At 47.4% G+C, this 16,432-nt stretch overlaps 1 protein-coding gene and 1 pseudogene across 1 annotated transcript; one reads left to right on the forward strand and one right to left on the reverse strand.

Moving 5' to 3' along the window:
• Positions 1 to 1,061: 1,061 nt before the first annotated feature.
• LOC125538484 (uncharacterized) lies at positions 1,062 to 5,487 on the forward strand (annotated as a pseudogene).
• Positions 5,488 to 8,142: 2,655 nt separating this feature from the next.
• Positions 8,143 to 10,839, reverse strand: LOC125540418 (uncharacterized). The gene has a single exon (XM_087545442.1). The coding sequence runs from the start codon at positions 10,788 to 10,790 to the stop codon at positions 8,331 to 8,333; it is 2,460 nt and encodes an 819-aa protein (XP_087401568.1). The 5' UTR covers positions 10,791 to 10,839; the 3' UTR covers positions 8,143 to 8,330.
• Between the last annotated feature and the right edge of the window lie 5,593 nt (positions 10,840 to 16,432).

Below are 16,432 nucleotides of genomic sequence, written 5' to 3' on the forward strand. Positions count from 1 at the left end.
AAGGGGGGAGTCCTACTCCCGGTAGGAGTATGACTCCTCCTGGCGCGCCCCAAGCCTGGCCGCACCTCCTCCCCCTTGCTCCTTTATATACGGGGGCAGGGGGCACCCCATAGACACAACAATTGATCATTGATCTCTTAGCCGTGTGCGGTGCCCCCCTCCACCATAGTCCACCTCGATAATACTGTAGCGGTGCTTAGACGAAGCCCTGCGTCGGTAGAACATCAACATCGTCACCACGCCGTCGTGCTGACGAAACTCTGCCTCAACACTCGGCTGGATCGGAGTTCGAGGGACGTCATCGGGCTGAACGTGTGCTGAACTCGGAGGTGTCGTACGTTCGGAACTTGATCGGTCGGATCGTGAAGACGTACGACTACATCAACGGCGTTGTGATAATGCTTCCGCTTTCGGTCTACGAGGTTACGTAGACAACACTCTCCCCTCTCATTGCTATGCATCACCATGATCTTGCGTGTGCGTAGGAAATTTTTTGAAATTACTATGTTCCCCAACACTTAAGACCATCAGGGCACCCCTCGTAAGCGGCATTGGCATGCAAGATACGGTATACATGTGCCCCTCTTCGTATCGGTTTTCGTTTTCATTTATGCTTGCATGTCCATTTGCCCATATGCTTGCATGCATTCATTTGTAGGCATTTCAAGCTTTGAAGGCATTCAAGGTCCAACATGACGGCAAACCCTTCCACCTCTCCCATTGTTGGATGGTCATCAAGGGATAGGGGAAGTTCAAGGCGCAATATACCGCCCTCATGGCGCGTGGGGGGAAGGAAGCCGTGGAGGAGTTTGGGGATGGCGAAAAGCCACGACTGCGAGGGAAGACCAACTCCAAGAAGGAGGACAAGCGCGATGAGGCGTCGATTGCTTTGCTTGCAACCGTGGAGGGCATGATGAGTAAGAAGAACACAAAGGAGGAGAAGTCGGCAAGACAACAAAGAGCAAATGAACGCCTTCATGGAGATCCAAAGGAGGAGGCTTGACCTTGAGGTGGAGAAGCAAGCCAAGATGCTTGCGATGGAAGCGGAGAAGTAAGCCAAGATGCTCGAGATCAAGACTGACAATGCCAAGAGCAAGGCAAAAGAAGTGGCGCTCGGTAGCATGATGACGGGGGTTGAGATCATGAAGGTGGACCTGAACACCGTGTCGCCAAGGAAGAGGCCATGGTTAGAGAATATGTAGGCCGACATGCTCAAATTCGACCACGAGTGATCTATGGCGGAGAGTGTCATCTTTTTTTATGCCGGCAAATGTGTTGGCATGACCACGGCCGAGATGGCGTGGTCGAATTTCCGCCCCTTTTTGTGTGCTGGCATTTGCGCCGGCCACTGACAAATGTGCCGGTATGAACTATGTGGTGGCTTTTTTGGAGGCTGGCAATGTATGCCGGCCGCCGGTAAGGCGATGGCATGAACTTTGGGCGATGGCATAGCAACTGGCATGATCTATGATCGCGGACCTTTTAAAATTTATATGTGGATATGAAATGGGTCACACGCGTTGGCAAGTAACTGATCCAAACGGATAAAAAACGGACAAAACGCGCGTTCGTTTGAGTCGGCATTCGTTGGAGTTGCTTTAATTTCAATGCGGTCATGCCAATATTAATATATTAATACAACGAAGCAATATTAATATAATGATGGTTTTGCTGCATGATGGACGACAGCCAAATGAGGAAGAGCGAGCGAGCGAAAGCAAGGGCCGTGGTAGCGGCGGCGACGCCGTCTCGCTCGTATGCATTGTTTGTGATGGTCCCCTACGGCGAGGTCGTTCTCTTTCACAGTGCTGCTAGACGGGGACGAGCTCTTCGATGTCATATGGTCGTACCTCATTATATTATAGATATGTAGTACAACCTCCATTCTAAAATATAGTACGCCCGCGCATTTTGAAGTCTAATTTTGACCATAAATTTAACAACAAGACCGACTATAACGGGAGAAAAAATTATATAATTAAAAACTTCTTTTAAACACGAATTCATTAATATAACTTTCCCGGCACAATTGGTCTCGTTAGTTAAATTTATAGTCAAAGTAGAAGCATGCGAATAGAGGAAACACTATATTCGATGTCACATAGTGATACCTCATCATATATATAGATATGTAGTACGAATATTGGAGATGTGCTTCCTGGTGGACTAGACGACATGAGTGGCCTGTGCTAGGCATGTCGACTCTGGACTGAGTAGCCCAGAACAATGTATGGTTTGATCTGACGGGATAAAAGCAGTAGCTGCGTTGCACAGTTCGTCACTGCACCCCTACCTACTTGACGTGTCTTAGAGAAAGTACCCTAACTTTCCTTCTTTCAATTCACATGACTTAAATTAATTTGCAAATTGATGATCTACGATGTACATTTATAATAATTACATACAAATAAATTGATGGTGAAATAAAATAAAATTTAAATTATTTATATCTACAGTAATACCAGTAGTAAACAACCTAGTAACTATCTACTAACGGTCCCTAACTTTCCTTCTTTGTTTTACATTAGTCTAACACTGTAACACCGTGACATTCGTTCTTAATGTTAGAGGATCCGGTTTACGGTCAGTATCATTTTTATCCTAAAAACGCTCTTTTTGAGAAGATGGAATAGAGTAGTTTTTTCTGTCTTGTATATACTGTGTAAATAGAGTGTCTGGTGCTGATTCGTTCGTTCGTCAGGTAAATGGAGAACGATATATTGTGTAAATAGAGTATTTTTGGTAAATGCTGTGATGATGGATATACTATGTAAACAGAGTATGTTTGTCTTGTAAAATCCGTTCGTTCGTCATCGATTCTTGTACTGTTGATGATGAAATCGCTGCCAAAGATTTTGCCTATGCCTTCAACCATCTACGGCCTCTGCACCTGGATTGTTGGTTCATATTTTTTTAATAAATTTTTTTTTTGCCGTCTAGCACTACTGAAAAAATCGCCTTTACTAAATTTTTTTTTTGTCTTTGCCGAGTACGAAAACACGGGATCACGATAAAAGAAATCTAAGCCGAGCACAGGTCTCGGCACACACTAGGACACGACACATGGTTAACTCCACCGAGCCCCGCCTATAAGACACTCAGCAAACATAAAGGCACTCGGCTTTTGCACAGTAAGCTGAGTGCTCGGCAGAAGGCATCTGGCAAATAGGAGCCATGTGGCATGACCGCTTGCAGTTTCCGCCCCAGCATCTATCGTTGGTTGTTTTGGATGGTTGCTTTGTAATACAAAGCGGAGGAAACTCTTTTTGTCGTATAGCCAAACTCTTCTAGCCTTAAGTTGATCGATGCGCTAACCATACGTAATAACGAACCTAACTCTCCAGATTATAAAAGAAAGGAAAGCAAAATGAAAATCTATCCTCAGGTTGATAATTACGTGCTTTAATCAGCATACAATCTAAACGAAACAAGCGGAATAAATATGGAATCTATCGTCGCCGGTGCACAAGCGCAACGGCGGCAAGGACGGGGTCAGCGTGCTCCCCGACCACCTCCTCCTCGACATCCTCGAGCGCCTCGACCTGCGCAAGGCGGTCCGCGCCGGCGCGCTCTCCACACGTTGACGGCACCTCCCCAGCCACCTCTCGCGCGTGCACCTCGACGCCGGTCACTTCTGCGGCGCCACGCCGCTCGAGGTCATGGACGCGTTCACGGGCGCGGTGCGGGCCTTGCTGACCCGGGTTCCTCCCGCCGAGGGCGTGTGTGACAGTGGTACCTCAAGGTCCTCTTCCTCAGCATCTACACGTCTTCCCCTCGTTGAGCTCCATAGGCCGCCTCGTCGAGGACATCGTGGGCTTGGGCAACACCGAATGCCTTGAGTTTTGCATATTCCTGCCGCTCACCGACCCGCTGGGCAGCGACATTGAGATTGGGCAGGAGTTCATGGCCTTCTTTCGCGCCTACCCAGTTGCCTTCTCGTGGCTCACAAGGCTTACGCTCGAATATCATGCTTTTAGACATTCCGACATCACTGACCTCATTAGCACTTGCGGTAGGCTCAGGCACCTCAGCTTGAGATTCTGCAGACTGCTTGATCTGCACTCCACGCTCAAGATCGATGTGCCGTGCTCTGAGCTCCAGGAGCTCGAGTTCGTCGGCCTTTTGTGCACACGGATCGAGCTTGTCTCTGTCCCGAAGCTTAGGCAAGTGGAGTGCAAATGTTGGTACTTGGAGAACCCTCCTGTGTGCTTTGGCCACGTTCCTGAGCTTCGCGTTGTAATTCTCTATTCTAAAGCCAATGCATGGCAAGAGCCATTCACGCTGAGCGAGTGCCTATCAAGCAGTGCCAGGAACCTGTCGACGCTGACTCTCGGTTTTGGGTACCAAATGGTAAACTTAATTTTCGCACACCACTTAAATATATATCTTCTACATCTACATACCATATGTTCTTCTTCTAACAATTTCAGCTGTGCATGTATATTCTTGCTTCCGATTTGGATTCAGCCAGAACCAGCTCACTCCTATATTCAGAAACCTGACTTCTGTGTTTCTTTCGAGTATCTTCAGTGAGTGTGATCTGAGCTGGACACTTTTTATCCTTGAAGCTGCACCTGCCCTACATGATATGGCAGTAAGTGTTACTTAACCTTCTTTCTAATTTAGTCCACATCTTAGCATGTACATTACTCATTCTACATTTTGACGGTGATATGTTTTTTGGATATTCAGCATTAAAAATGTACTAAAAAGTTGATCTGATTTCCAACCACTCACCAACTTATCATAAATACTAGATGTAATGCATACAAGCCGCGTTGTAATTTTGCGGTGAGACTGTGTCAATGCAAGGCAAAAAAACCGTACTGGATTGTATGATCGTATCTCATGCTAGAGTTCTCCCAAAATTTGTCCTATGTTTTTTCAAAAAGGAGGAAGTCCCTGGCCTCTGCATCGAGTAATGCACACTGCCCTCTTGATGAAAATTCTTTATTACAAAGTATCTTGGTTAAATTACAATGGATCCCCGGAAGCATATTCATGTGTCGCTATTTGCCTAGGATTTAGTTCATGCAAATTCCTGGAAGACTTTATCGGGGCATAAATTTACATTCATTTGTTCTCACCTTGTCCTTCATGGGCTGGTGGCAAATTTAATTAACATGTGTTATTTACTTTCTATATCATTGCTTGAAGTTATCTCGACATTCATGCATCAAGACGCCCAAGTACAGTGCCGAGAAGACCAACGTGGTGTGGGAGCCATCCAAGTATTTGAAGCACCTGAACTTGAAGGGGCTGCATATCTTGGGGTGTGAGAATGAAGACAAGGTGACAAACTATATAAGGCTTGTCATGGAACGAGCTGTGGGGCTTTGGCTAATTCAGTTGTATGGTGAAAACCCATGCACATACTGCGATGCCACCAACCTTGAAAGATCCAAGGCGGAAAAAGCTAGCAGGCATCGGATTAAGGAGCAACTCACACATGGATCATCTTCATCCATGGAGATAATTATCTGTTGACGGATATGGTCAAGGAATGCTAGTAGTCTCATAATGTTGGCAGGCTTGCAGCAGCTAGAGCAATGACTCTGTGAGGCGCGATGTAGCTAAATTATGTGTGTACTGCAATCTGGCTGCATGTTTTTTTTTTCAGTTTACCAAGTAATTGTGTACCTACTATATGCTGATTTTTTACCTGCCCTTTTTGGGAACTTTGCTTCCGGAAGTTGTCTAGTCGATACAAACATCAGACTGAAGCAATGGAAGCAGAGGTTGACTGTGGAGAAAATATTTGTGCACCTTTTTGTTTGGACTCTTGAGGCGTTCTCTGTTTGGATGTGACTGATTGCAAACTAAATACTGTAACTAATTGAGTTCTGCTCTTTTCACTTTGCTCACGAAAAATGGCCGGCAGTAGAACGGGATGGCATGCCTTTGGCATGCCAGTAATCTACGAAAAATGGCCGGTACCCCACACAAGTTTTTTTTTTTTTTTGCACTATAGACTTGCAATGTTTCAGCAAATGTGAATGTCTTCTTCAGGGTCATGTTTCAGTCTTCTTCCATTTTCCAAAGAATTCAAACATGGCACACCTGCACACGGGTTCAAAATAGCCAGCCTGGTTTGAACTAGATGTATTGTGCTCCAGTTTCGCATCATTCAGAATAATATGACCCAAGAGAAGACCATCATGAAGTCTTTTTTCTACATATCTGCGGTTCAAATATCAGTACCCTTTTTTTTTAGAAAAGGAGGGTGACCCCCGGCTTCTGCATCTGGTAGATGCATGCAGCCACTTTATTGATTATTCTCGAGGATCTTACAAAGTATTACAACAATATGCCTGAATCCGCCGTCTTGGCAACATTTGCCGCTACTCCTATCCAAATGATGAAGGCGTGCTAGCTGGGCCACTACCCAGACCACTCATCTAAGCCTAACATCAAAATAATGAAGGGGTGCTAGCTGAGCCACTACCCAGACCACTCACCTAAGCCTAACATCAAAAGCCGGAAACCCCAGCCGAGCCATATACCGGGTCTGAGGTACAAACCGGTCTAATGCACTCGTGTGTCGTCGCTGCCATCTTCCACATGTCTGTCTTCAGAGCAAATATTGAGGCTTCTACCTTATCTGGCCACTCAGCCATCGACGTCACCATGACACCAGACATCTTCGTCCTCCTGCGCGAGTCCATCGCCACACATCGGACGCCGAATCTCCACTGCCCCACGCCGCCGAGATACGTCGCCATCAATGAGTAGGATGAAGCACCGCTTCGCCGAGTCCGGCAGGGCTGCTGAAGACCAAGCACCGTGGAAGAAGGACTCAGAGGCTGAGCACATAGGCGGCAGAGCGCCAACGCACCGCGACCAGACGAACTCCGACCACACCACCAACCGCCGCCAAGCAACCAAAGCATCACATCCACCCCAAGCTCACCACGGACGACACCCCCAAGAGGGTGACGATGCCCGAAGCGCCGCTGTCGCTCGATCCGGCAAGGATTTGGGCTTTCGCCCGGCATACGAGCTGGGTGGAAGGAAGAGGGGAAGGAGGCAACCTGGACGGCGCCTACAAGAAGGGTATGGCGCCCTCGAGCGTCGCCGCCGTCGTGGCCAGCACTGCTGGCCTCGGATTTCTCCGGAGCCACCTCCCACCTCCAGCCGCCAAACAGGTACAACTCCGGCGACAAAGGCCGCCCAAAGCAGGACCATCGAAGGCAGCCCTGGTTGAAGTAGACGGAGGCCTTCAGATCCGGATCGGGCGCCGCCGAGACGCCCGCACCATAGCCGCCACCTGCCGCCGCCTCGCCGCCCCCGCGGCCGAGGAAGAACGGCCAGCACCAACGAGCACCGGTCACCGCAGACCAGGCGTCGATCCACCAGCCGAGGCCGCTGCCACGGATCCAAAGCCCCTCGAGGAAGAACGGGGCGGCCAGATCCTCACCGCCACCTTCACCGGCGGCCGAGCGGCGAGCCGGCGGCCACCTCCGGTGGCGACGAGGGAGAGGAGAGGTAGGGAAGAGGGCCGGCGGCGGGCTAGGGTTACGCCGCCCGAGTCGCCCCTGCGGGAGCGACGCGGGGGCCTCGGTAGGGGTTCCGCCCAAATATCAGTACCTGTCAAGTCAGAGTATAAGAACATGATCTGCATAGTGTATCACAAAAGACATGAAGTGAATCGAATAATTATTCAGTAGGTGAGCAAGGTACCTACTTCCTCCGTTCGGAATTACTTGTCGCAGAAATGGATGTATCTAGACGTATTTTAATTCTAGATACATGCATTTTCGAGACAAGTAATTCCGAACGGAGAGAGTAGTTCTGTAGCACATGAGTTTTGAGAAACTACCTACGGAAGACTAGACGAGGTAACCAAACATAAATATAGAAATCTTTAAAGCATGGGAATCAGTAATTTGCTATCACCTTCAGAATCACCAAACAGATCCTCCGTCTCTAACAGAACAGACCTTCTAAGATGGTGAAAAATCAAACATGGAAATATCAACGCAAGAACTATATTCTTTAAACATGTAACGAGAACAGCCGTAGTAACAAAACTCTGTTTTGTTGCCTCACATGATGGCGAAGATCCAGTCTATTAGCTGAAGAGTGGAAGAATGAACAGCCAAGGAAAACAGGACCAGCCATTGTAACACAGAAAACAGCATGAAGAAACAACAATGAAGCCCTAAAGGAGTACAATACAAACACACTCTGATTGCAGTTGATACATTGGATACCCTTACATAACGATTTCAGACAAGAAACAGAGTCATAAAGCAACAATGAGAACTGAGCTGAAGAGGAAGAAAACAGAACAAAAAGGAGAAATACAGGAAGCACGCACAGTGTCAATACTACACACGATCTTCTGGGGTTGGCATCTGGTCGGGGGTTGGCATCTGGTCTGGGGTTGGTATCTGTTCTGGTATTGGGAACATGTGGTCACGATTGAGGATGCCTGCGTGATTGAGGAGAGCCCAGACATGAGTAAGGAATTCCCCTCCTTGCGCAAGGCGTTCCATGTGCTCCGCGGCTTTGTCCGATGGCGTGATGTAGATGATGGTCTCAGCCCAGAATTCTGCCATCACCTTCCAGCGGAGGTCAACATCTTTCGCCTCCAGATCCCTCCCTAGCTTCAATCCTCTGATGAGAATGCTATCTTCATTGTTGTTGGTGGTTGAGTCTTGGGCGTTGGTAGTGTGGTCGTTATTGTCGCTGTCGTCAGAGTCGTGGATGATATTACTTGTATCGCTGCCACCGCTGGACTCATGGACGATGTTATATGTGTTGCTGCTAACTGGAGGAATGTGGATTATGGTAGCATGGTTGTCAGGGCCGTCGAAATCATTGACAACAGTTTGATCCTGGTTTCTCCTGCTGCTTTCAGAATCCTGGATGATCCTCAGCAATCTACCCTTAGTCGGTTTGTCACCACCCAACTCATCCTCTACTTGCTCCAGCACTTCATGCACGATGAATAGTGTGTCTGTAGAGTTCTCGGCAAGCAGTTCTGGAAGGAAGTACATTAAATAGGCACAATATTTGGATAAAGTGGTGGCCACTTGCTGTGCACCACTCTGATGAAGCCCCTCCTCTGCCCCATTGAAAATCGCAATATTGCAGTACTCAGTTGCGATGTGCCAAATAAGCATCACTTTTATCTGGCTATCCTTTTCCAGTGTAGAGGAGAAATCTCCAAGTACACCATTACGCTGCAGTGACGCTCTTCCATTAGCAAGGGAACCACCATCTGTGCCATATATCCGCAAGCAAGAAACTATATAGGTCTTGACCAAATCAGGAACCGCCACGAAGTTCTTCACTGGAAATATCATTGAACAAATGAGGTTGTATGCTTGATGTAGAGCACTGCTCAGAAGGTCTCCTCTCATGCGGCCCACATAGAGCCGATGGACAAACGGGTTTCCTCCAATTACAAATGATTGGCCCATCTTATTTTGCCAATATCCAAACAAATTAATCCTCCTGCTCAGAATATTCACAAACTTGAACCTTCTAAGAAACAGAATGATGGACGGAATGGGTTTGCCTTGATCTCCTCTGGTATAGCTGCAAGCGAGTGAAACAGTGGCCCAATCCGATGTCAGATAGAGAATAGCCTCCAAAAGTTCAAATACAAGGAGAGCTCCCACTATCAGGACTGTAACTGTAACATCAACCCTTCTTGTGCCAACCTCAATTATAGGGTCAGGTGTTTTGACAGTGGGGGGATATGCAATCAAAACTACTCCACAGACAGATGCGGAAATCAATTTGAAGATAACCAGCATAAGGAAAGTGCGCTCTAAGAGAAAGAGTGTTGCATACTTTGTGAACAATGAGTCATAGAGGAAGCCCAATTCTACCTCGATGACATGAAATGCTCCTGAGTAATGGTTGACTTGATCCTCTTCCGGCAACAAACCATCAAGTGCAAACAGGAGCGTCTTGGGTAGTCCGGCTTCAGCACAATCCAATCCAAAGTAGCGGCGTCGCAGCAGGTGAGACAGAGCAAACGAGAGGCATACATCTCTCAGCTGCTTTTCTAGCAGACTGTCCCCATCAAATGGCATGCCCCAGACTGCCTCAATGGTGATGGCACGATGCTCATCACGTGGGTTGTCAAGTTCCATAAAAGGATGCCGGACAAGGTATTTGCAGCCGCTCATTGTGAAAGTCTCGTCCTGTTGAGCAGCTCTAGATCTTGTGTTGGCCTGAACCTGAGCCCTCATGTAGTCGGCTACTAATTTGCTGGGAGTAGAATCTGTGACCATCCAACCAGCATGTACTCTATACAGATTGGCCGAAGACACCATGCCCGTTAGCAAAGAAAGAGTAAAAACGATTGGCTGCGTAGAAACCATTCGCTCAGCAAAAGGATGTCCAGCATTAAACAGCCTGACTATAACGGCTAGATACACCATATACTGCAGGAGCTCAAAGAGGTTCCGCTTCCACTGCTTGTTGTCGTCGATACTATAAGCCATGAAGGCGTTGGCGCACCCAGCTGCCCAGAAGAGGATCACAGCCCAAACAGGATACAACATGTTCTTCACGGGGGAGGTGACCATCTGACCAAGGGTGTAGGTGATCAGAGGGAAAGAGGCCGTGTAAGCTACCCAGAGAGTACCTTGCACGAACCAATGGCCCGACCGGCGGCGCCAAGGACCGAGTATGAGTTGCAGGAACAGCATCGCGGTTGCCGCAACCACGAAAGCTTCGTTCCGGATGACTATCCGCCGGGGATTCTCCAGGTAGGGGGACAAGGCCTCCATCGCCCTCGTCATGTTCATCTCAGCTTGGTCACCATCCATGGTGACGAACTGAGGACTCCCTAGCTCTCTGTTTTCTGGTGGATCGTGGTTACTGGAGTACCTGCTGCCGCGTTAAAAGTGGGACGACAGCATGAACAGCACCGGCACTGTATAACAAACTTTTGCTAGTACTACTTTACCTGCAGTGACCACTCACTTCGTCCACACAGACCGATACAAATTACTTTTGCTCCAAAGGACTTTCTCTCCGGCACGAATCATCTGCGGTAAAGTCAATATTAATATTAATACAACGAAGCAATATTAATATTAATGATGATTTTGCTGCATGATGGACGACAGCCAAATGAGGGAGAGCGAGCGAGCGAAAGCAAGGGCGGCCGGTGGTAGGGGCGGCGACGCCGAGCTCGCTCGTCTGCATTGTTTGTGATGGCCCCCCACGGCGAGGTCGTTCTCTTCCGCAGCGTTGCTAGACGGGGACGAGCTCACTGTGGAGTGTCGACGCGTTTATTCGATGTCACATAGTCGCACCTCATCATACCTATAGATATGTAGTACTCCCTCCATTTTAAAATATAGTGCGTCCCTGTTTTCCGAAGTCTAGCTTAGGCCATAAATTTAACCAACATGAACGACCACGGCGGGAGAAAAAATTATATAATTGAAAAAAAATTGAATACAAATTTACTGGTATAACTTTTGCTCCCGTCGCAGTTGATCTCGTTGGTTAGACTTATGATCAAAATTGAAGCACGGGAACAGACGAATCACTATATTCGATGTCACATAGTTTTACCTCATCATACCTATAGATATGTAGTACGAATATTCGAGGAGTGCTTCCTGGTGGACTAGACGACTAGGACATGAGTGGCATGTGCTAGGCATGTCGACTCTCGACTGGGTAGCCCAGAACAATGTATGGTTTGATCTGACGGGATAAAAGCAATAGCTGCGTTGCACAGTTCGTCACTGCACCCCTACCTACCCTACTTGACGTGTCTCAGAGAAAGTAAACAGAATATTTCCTTGATCCAATGATTCAAAGTGATATTTCCATCCCCCCTCCCACCCCCTTAATTTACGCTCAGTATCATCTTTACCCTAAAAAATGTTCTTTTGAGAAGATGGAATACGTGCCTTCGTCAAAGAAGATTTCAGCCTCTTTGTTGAGGCCTGGGAGTAGTTCCTGTACTTTTTGTTATGCCCAGATGCCTCGGCTGTTGTGGCCTGTTTTTCTTTTCTCTTACTCTTTCTTCCCTTTCCTCCTGCTTTCCTAGGCTAGGACCAAGCCTATTTGTACAGTTTTCCCCTCTTCTAAATGTAAAGGCAGAGCACCTGCCATTCCTGGTCAAAAAAAAAAAAGAATAGAGTAGTTTTTCCTGTCTTGTATATACTGTGTGAGTATTTGGTGCTGATTCCGTCGTTCGTCATGTGAATGGAGACCGATATATTCTGTAAATAGAGTATCTCTGGGTAAATACTGTGATGATGGATATATTGCGTAAATAGGAGTGTTTGACAAAAAACTACCACTTTAGGGGTTTTGGTCCACGGAACTATCACTTTTTAAAAAATGGCCGAAAACTATAAAAAATTCTTAATTTTGTGACTAAAAACTATCACTTTCAGATAATAGCAAGTTTAAACGATTTAAACATGTTGACCGTTCAGTTGACCGTTATTACAGGTGGGACCCACACGTCATTCTTCTTCCTCCTCTCTCTATCTTTTTTTGGCATTTTCGCAAACAGCTTCTGTGCATCCCGGCTCCCCGGCGGTCGTCGCCGGAGGCGAGAGGGAGGCCAGAGCCGTGGTGCTGCTGATGCTCCTTGCCGCTGACCACGAGCTCCAGCTCGAAGGGAGGCCTTCTTCCCGGGCACACGGGGTGCCTCCCGCGCGAACACGAGCCGGTGTGCCGCATCCAGCTCCACGCTCGCCGCCGTCGCCGCCTCCACTATGGCCGACAGCTCCTTGCTGCCCGCCGAGGCGTCCTCCATCGTGGCAAGCCCTTGCTGCCTGTCGGTCGTCCTCCACCCTCCGTCAGGTCCGGCCCGACCGCGACCAGGCACCGCCCCGTTGTTCGTTGGGTTGCTTCAGATCTCCTCCTCCACCCTCCGCCACGCCAACCCCTAGCCCGCGGCCTCGCCGTCCGCCTCTCTCCCGTCCAACTCGGTCTCCTTCCCAGCTCGCGGGCATGGCCTGCTGATGAGGGGGATCTGACCCGCCCGCTGGCGCCGCTGCTGGGATCGGGATCGGGATCACGCGCGGGAAGGACGGGATGGAGGTCTTCGCCCCGTCACGCTCCGGATGCTAGTCGGTGGTGAGCCGGAGGCCGAGGACGACCTGGACGGCGGCGAGACGGGGGGACGGGTCCGGCGGTGTCGATCTGCAGCGCGGGTGGCGCAATGGCGAGTCTCCCCTAGCATTGACTTTTCAGCCACATCAGCCCTGACGAGTGGGCCAGTTTTGTTAGTTTTCTGTTTAAATCGTCTAAAGCCATCATCAACTGAAACTGGTAGTTTTTAGGGACAAATTAAGAAATTTTCGGTAGTTTTCGGTCAAAATTTTCAAAGTGGTAGTTCTGTGGGACGCCGACCCCAATTGTGGTAATTTTTTGTCAAACACTCGTGTAAATAGAGTATTTCTGGACAATTTTTTTATTCATTTTCATGATTTTATTTAAAATGTCATGAATAATTTCTCAAGAACGGATGAACATTTTTTACATGACACAAACATTTTCGGAATGGTAGGAACATCTTCAAGATTGAGGTAACAAATTTTCAAATTCATGAACAATTTTAATAAGCGGTGAACATTTAAAAAAAAGATTAAGTAAAGTAAATTTTCAAACACATACATATAATATTTTTATAATATAAACAAAAGGATAAAACAAAAAAGAAAAATGAAGGAAATTAACGAACGTAGCACTGCTAGGCTGGCCCACTACACGATCTCCTTGAGGCGAGGCGAGCTTCTACCTTGCTAAAGCGAGACACGCCCTCGTATCCATGACGTTTTCCGAGTCTCGGTCAGGATGAGGTGAAGCTGGAACGAGTATTTAACCAAAAACTATCACATTTCACGGAAACGTGACAGAAAACTACCACTTTATAATTTTGTGCGGAAAACTATCACTTTTGTTTTAATCCATGGCAAAAAATTACCAAGCCTCGAAACCGGTCGCTTCGCTCACGCTAAGCACCAAACTGATCAGCCGGTCCCATGTTTTAGGTGCCACGGTGGCCAACCGACGCCCGCCGCGCGTTACGGCGCGTCCGCGGTCGGAAACGGCGGCTGTCGGTTTGCGTTCAATGCATCAAAACGTGGGACTGGAAATTTGATGTTGATCCTCTGACGACGCCGTTTCCGACCGCAGACGCGCCGTTAACGGCCGTTAACGCGCGGCGGGTGTCGGTTGGCCACCTTGGCACCTAAAACATGGGACCGGCTGGTTAGTTTGGTGCTTAGCACGGGCGAAGCGACCGGTTTCAAGACTTGATAGTTTTTTGCCACGGATTAAGACAAAAGTGATAGTTTTCCACACAAAATTGTAAAGTGGTAGTTTTCTATCACATTTTCATGAAATGTGGTAGTTTTTGATTAAATACTCAGCTGGAACTGATGCAAGGAAAGGGGGGAATATAGCGTGAAAATATGTTGTAGCCGGTCATAACACATTGCGAGCGCGCCATGGAGATGTCGTACCTGTAGATATCATGGCAACATGACGTCGTACACGCGCATCGCACATTGCACGTTATTGATGTAAAATAAAATAAAAATGGAACCGAGTACAACCAGCACCGGTCGGCGTTGAGATTTCATTATGACCATTGGCAACTTCCTTCTCTCAAAACGGGGTTTTCGCTCCGCTTTATATATAAAGCAGCAACCAAACAAAGTACACGGCCGAACGATACAAGTAGATGAGGCAGCCCTCAAAAAATGCCGATCCCAAGATAGTTGGATCACGCAGGACGCACGTGACTACGCTACCGAAAGAGAGAACAGGAAGAACTGAATTGAAAGTGCAACTAATCTCTGGGTGATTTTAGTAATTCCTAACAACATATAACTCATTGAACTAATACTTTTTTAAGATAATCATTTCAGAAAGTTCAATGATTGGCATGGCATGAAATAGAGATGTGGACCCCTCAAAATGCTAAGGACACATATTGGCTCAAGCTCAAGACTCTACATTTTCATTTTAGTGGTCCAAGATCACATTGAGTCCATAGAAAAAGCCAATACTATTAAAAGGAGATGAGGTGTTGCTTAATGGCTTGCTTGCTCAAAATGCTTAGTGATATGCTCCAAAAGCCCTCAACCACTTTCTCATATCCACATATGTCCAAAACCAAAAGTCAAACTCGGCCCCACCGATTTACTTAATCCGGCGCCACCGAGTTCATTTGACATAGCCATAGCCAGAAACCCTAATCAGTTCGGTCTCACCGATAGGGATCTCGGTCTCACCGAAATGGGATTGCAAACTCTCTATTTCTCTTTGTAACGTTTCGGTCTAACCGAGATGACCGATCGGTCCCACCGAGATGGCAATGCAAACTCTCTGTTTCCTTTTCGTAATGTTTCGGTCTCACCGAAATGAGCGATCGGTCCCACCGAGTTTGCCTGACCAACTCTCTGTTTGCCTATTACAGAAATCGGTCTCACCGAGTTCATGTGATCGGTTTCACCGAGATTACGTTATGTGCTAACCCTAATAAAATCGGTCCCACTGAGTTGACATGTCGGTCCCATCGAAAAGCCTAACGTTCACATTTTGAATTAAATCGGTCTGACCTAGTTTTAGTATTCGTTCCCACCGAGTTTGTTAAATTATGTGTAACGGTTAAATTTTGTGTGGAGGCTATATATACCCCTCCATCCATCCTTCATTTGTGGAGAGAGCCATCAGAACGTGCCTACACTTCCAGCATTAATTTTTTGAGAGAGAACCACCTACTCATGTGTTGAGACCAAAATATTCCAATTCAATCACAAGAATCTTGATCTCTAGCCTTCCCCAAGTTGCTTTCCACTCAAATCATCTTTCCACCATATCCAAATCTGTGAGAGAGAGTTGAGCGTTGGGGAGACTATCATTTGAAACACAAGAGCAAGGAGTTCATCATCAACACACCATATATTACCTTTTGGAGAGTGGTGTCTCCTAGATTGGTTAGGTGTCACTTGGGAGCCTCCGTCAAGATTGTGGAGTTGAACCAAGGAGTTTGTACAGGCAAGGAGATCGCCTACTTCGTGAAGATCTACCCTAGTGAGGCAAGTCCTTCGTGGGCGATGGCCATGGTGGGATAGACAAGGTTGCTTCTTCGTGGACCCTTCATGGGTGGAGCCCTCTGTGGACTCGCGCAGCCATTACCCTTCGTGGGTAGAAGTCTCCATCAACGTGGATGTATGATAGCACCACCTATCGGAACCACGCCAAAAATCTCCGTGTCTACATTGCGTTTGCTCCCTCTAAACTCCTCCCCTTTACCTTCATATGCAGTGATCTACATTCCGCTGCTATACTCTTAGAATTGCATCTATATGTTGATTGCTTGACTTGTGATAAGTTGCTAAAATCTGTTAAGACTTAAAATTGGGAAAAGGCTAGATTTTTATTTGGTCAAGTAGTCTAATCACCGCCCCCTCTAGACATACTT

The sequence above is a fragment of the Triticum urartu genome, chromosome 2A, assembly GCF_056163025.1.
Source record: "Triticum urartu cultivar PI428250 chromosome 2A, HENAU_Tu73, whole genome shotgun sequence".
Lineage (NCBI taxonomy): Eukaryota > Viridiplantae > Streptophyta > Magnoliopsida > Poales > Poaceae > Triticum > Triticum urartu.

What these genes read in the sequence shown, in the direction of transcription:
- LOC125540418 (XM_087545442.1), bottom strand. Translation starts at nt 10,790, where the DNA reads ATGGATGGTGACCAAGCTGAGATGAACATGACGAGGGCGATGGAGGCC.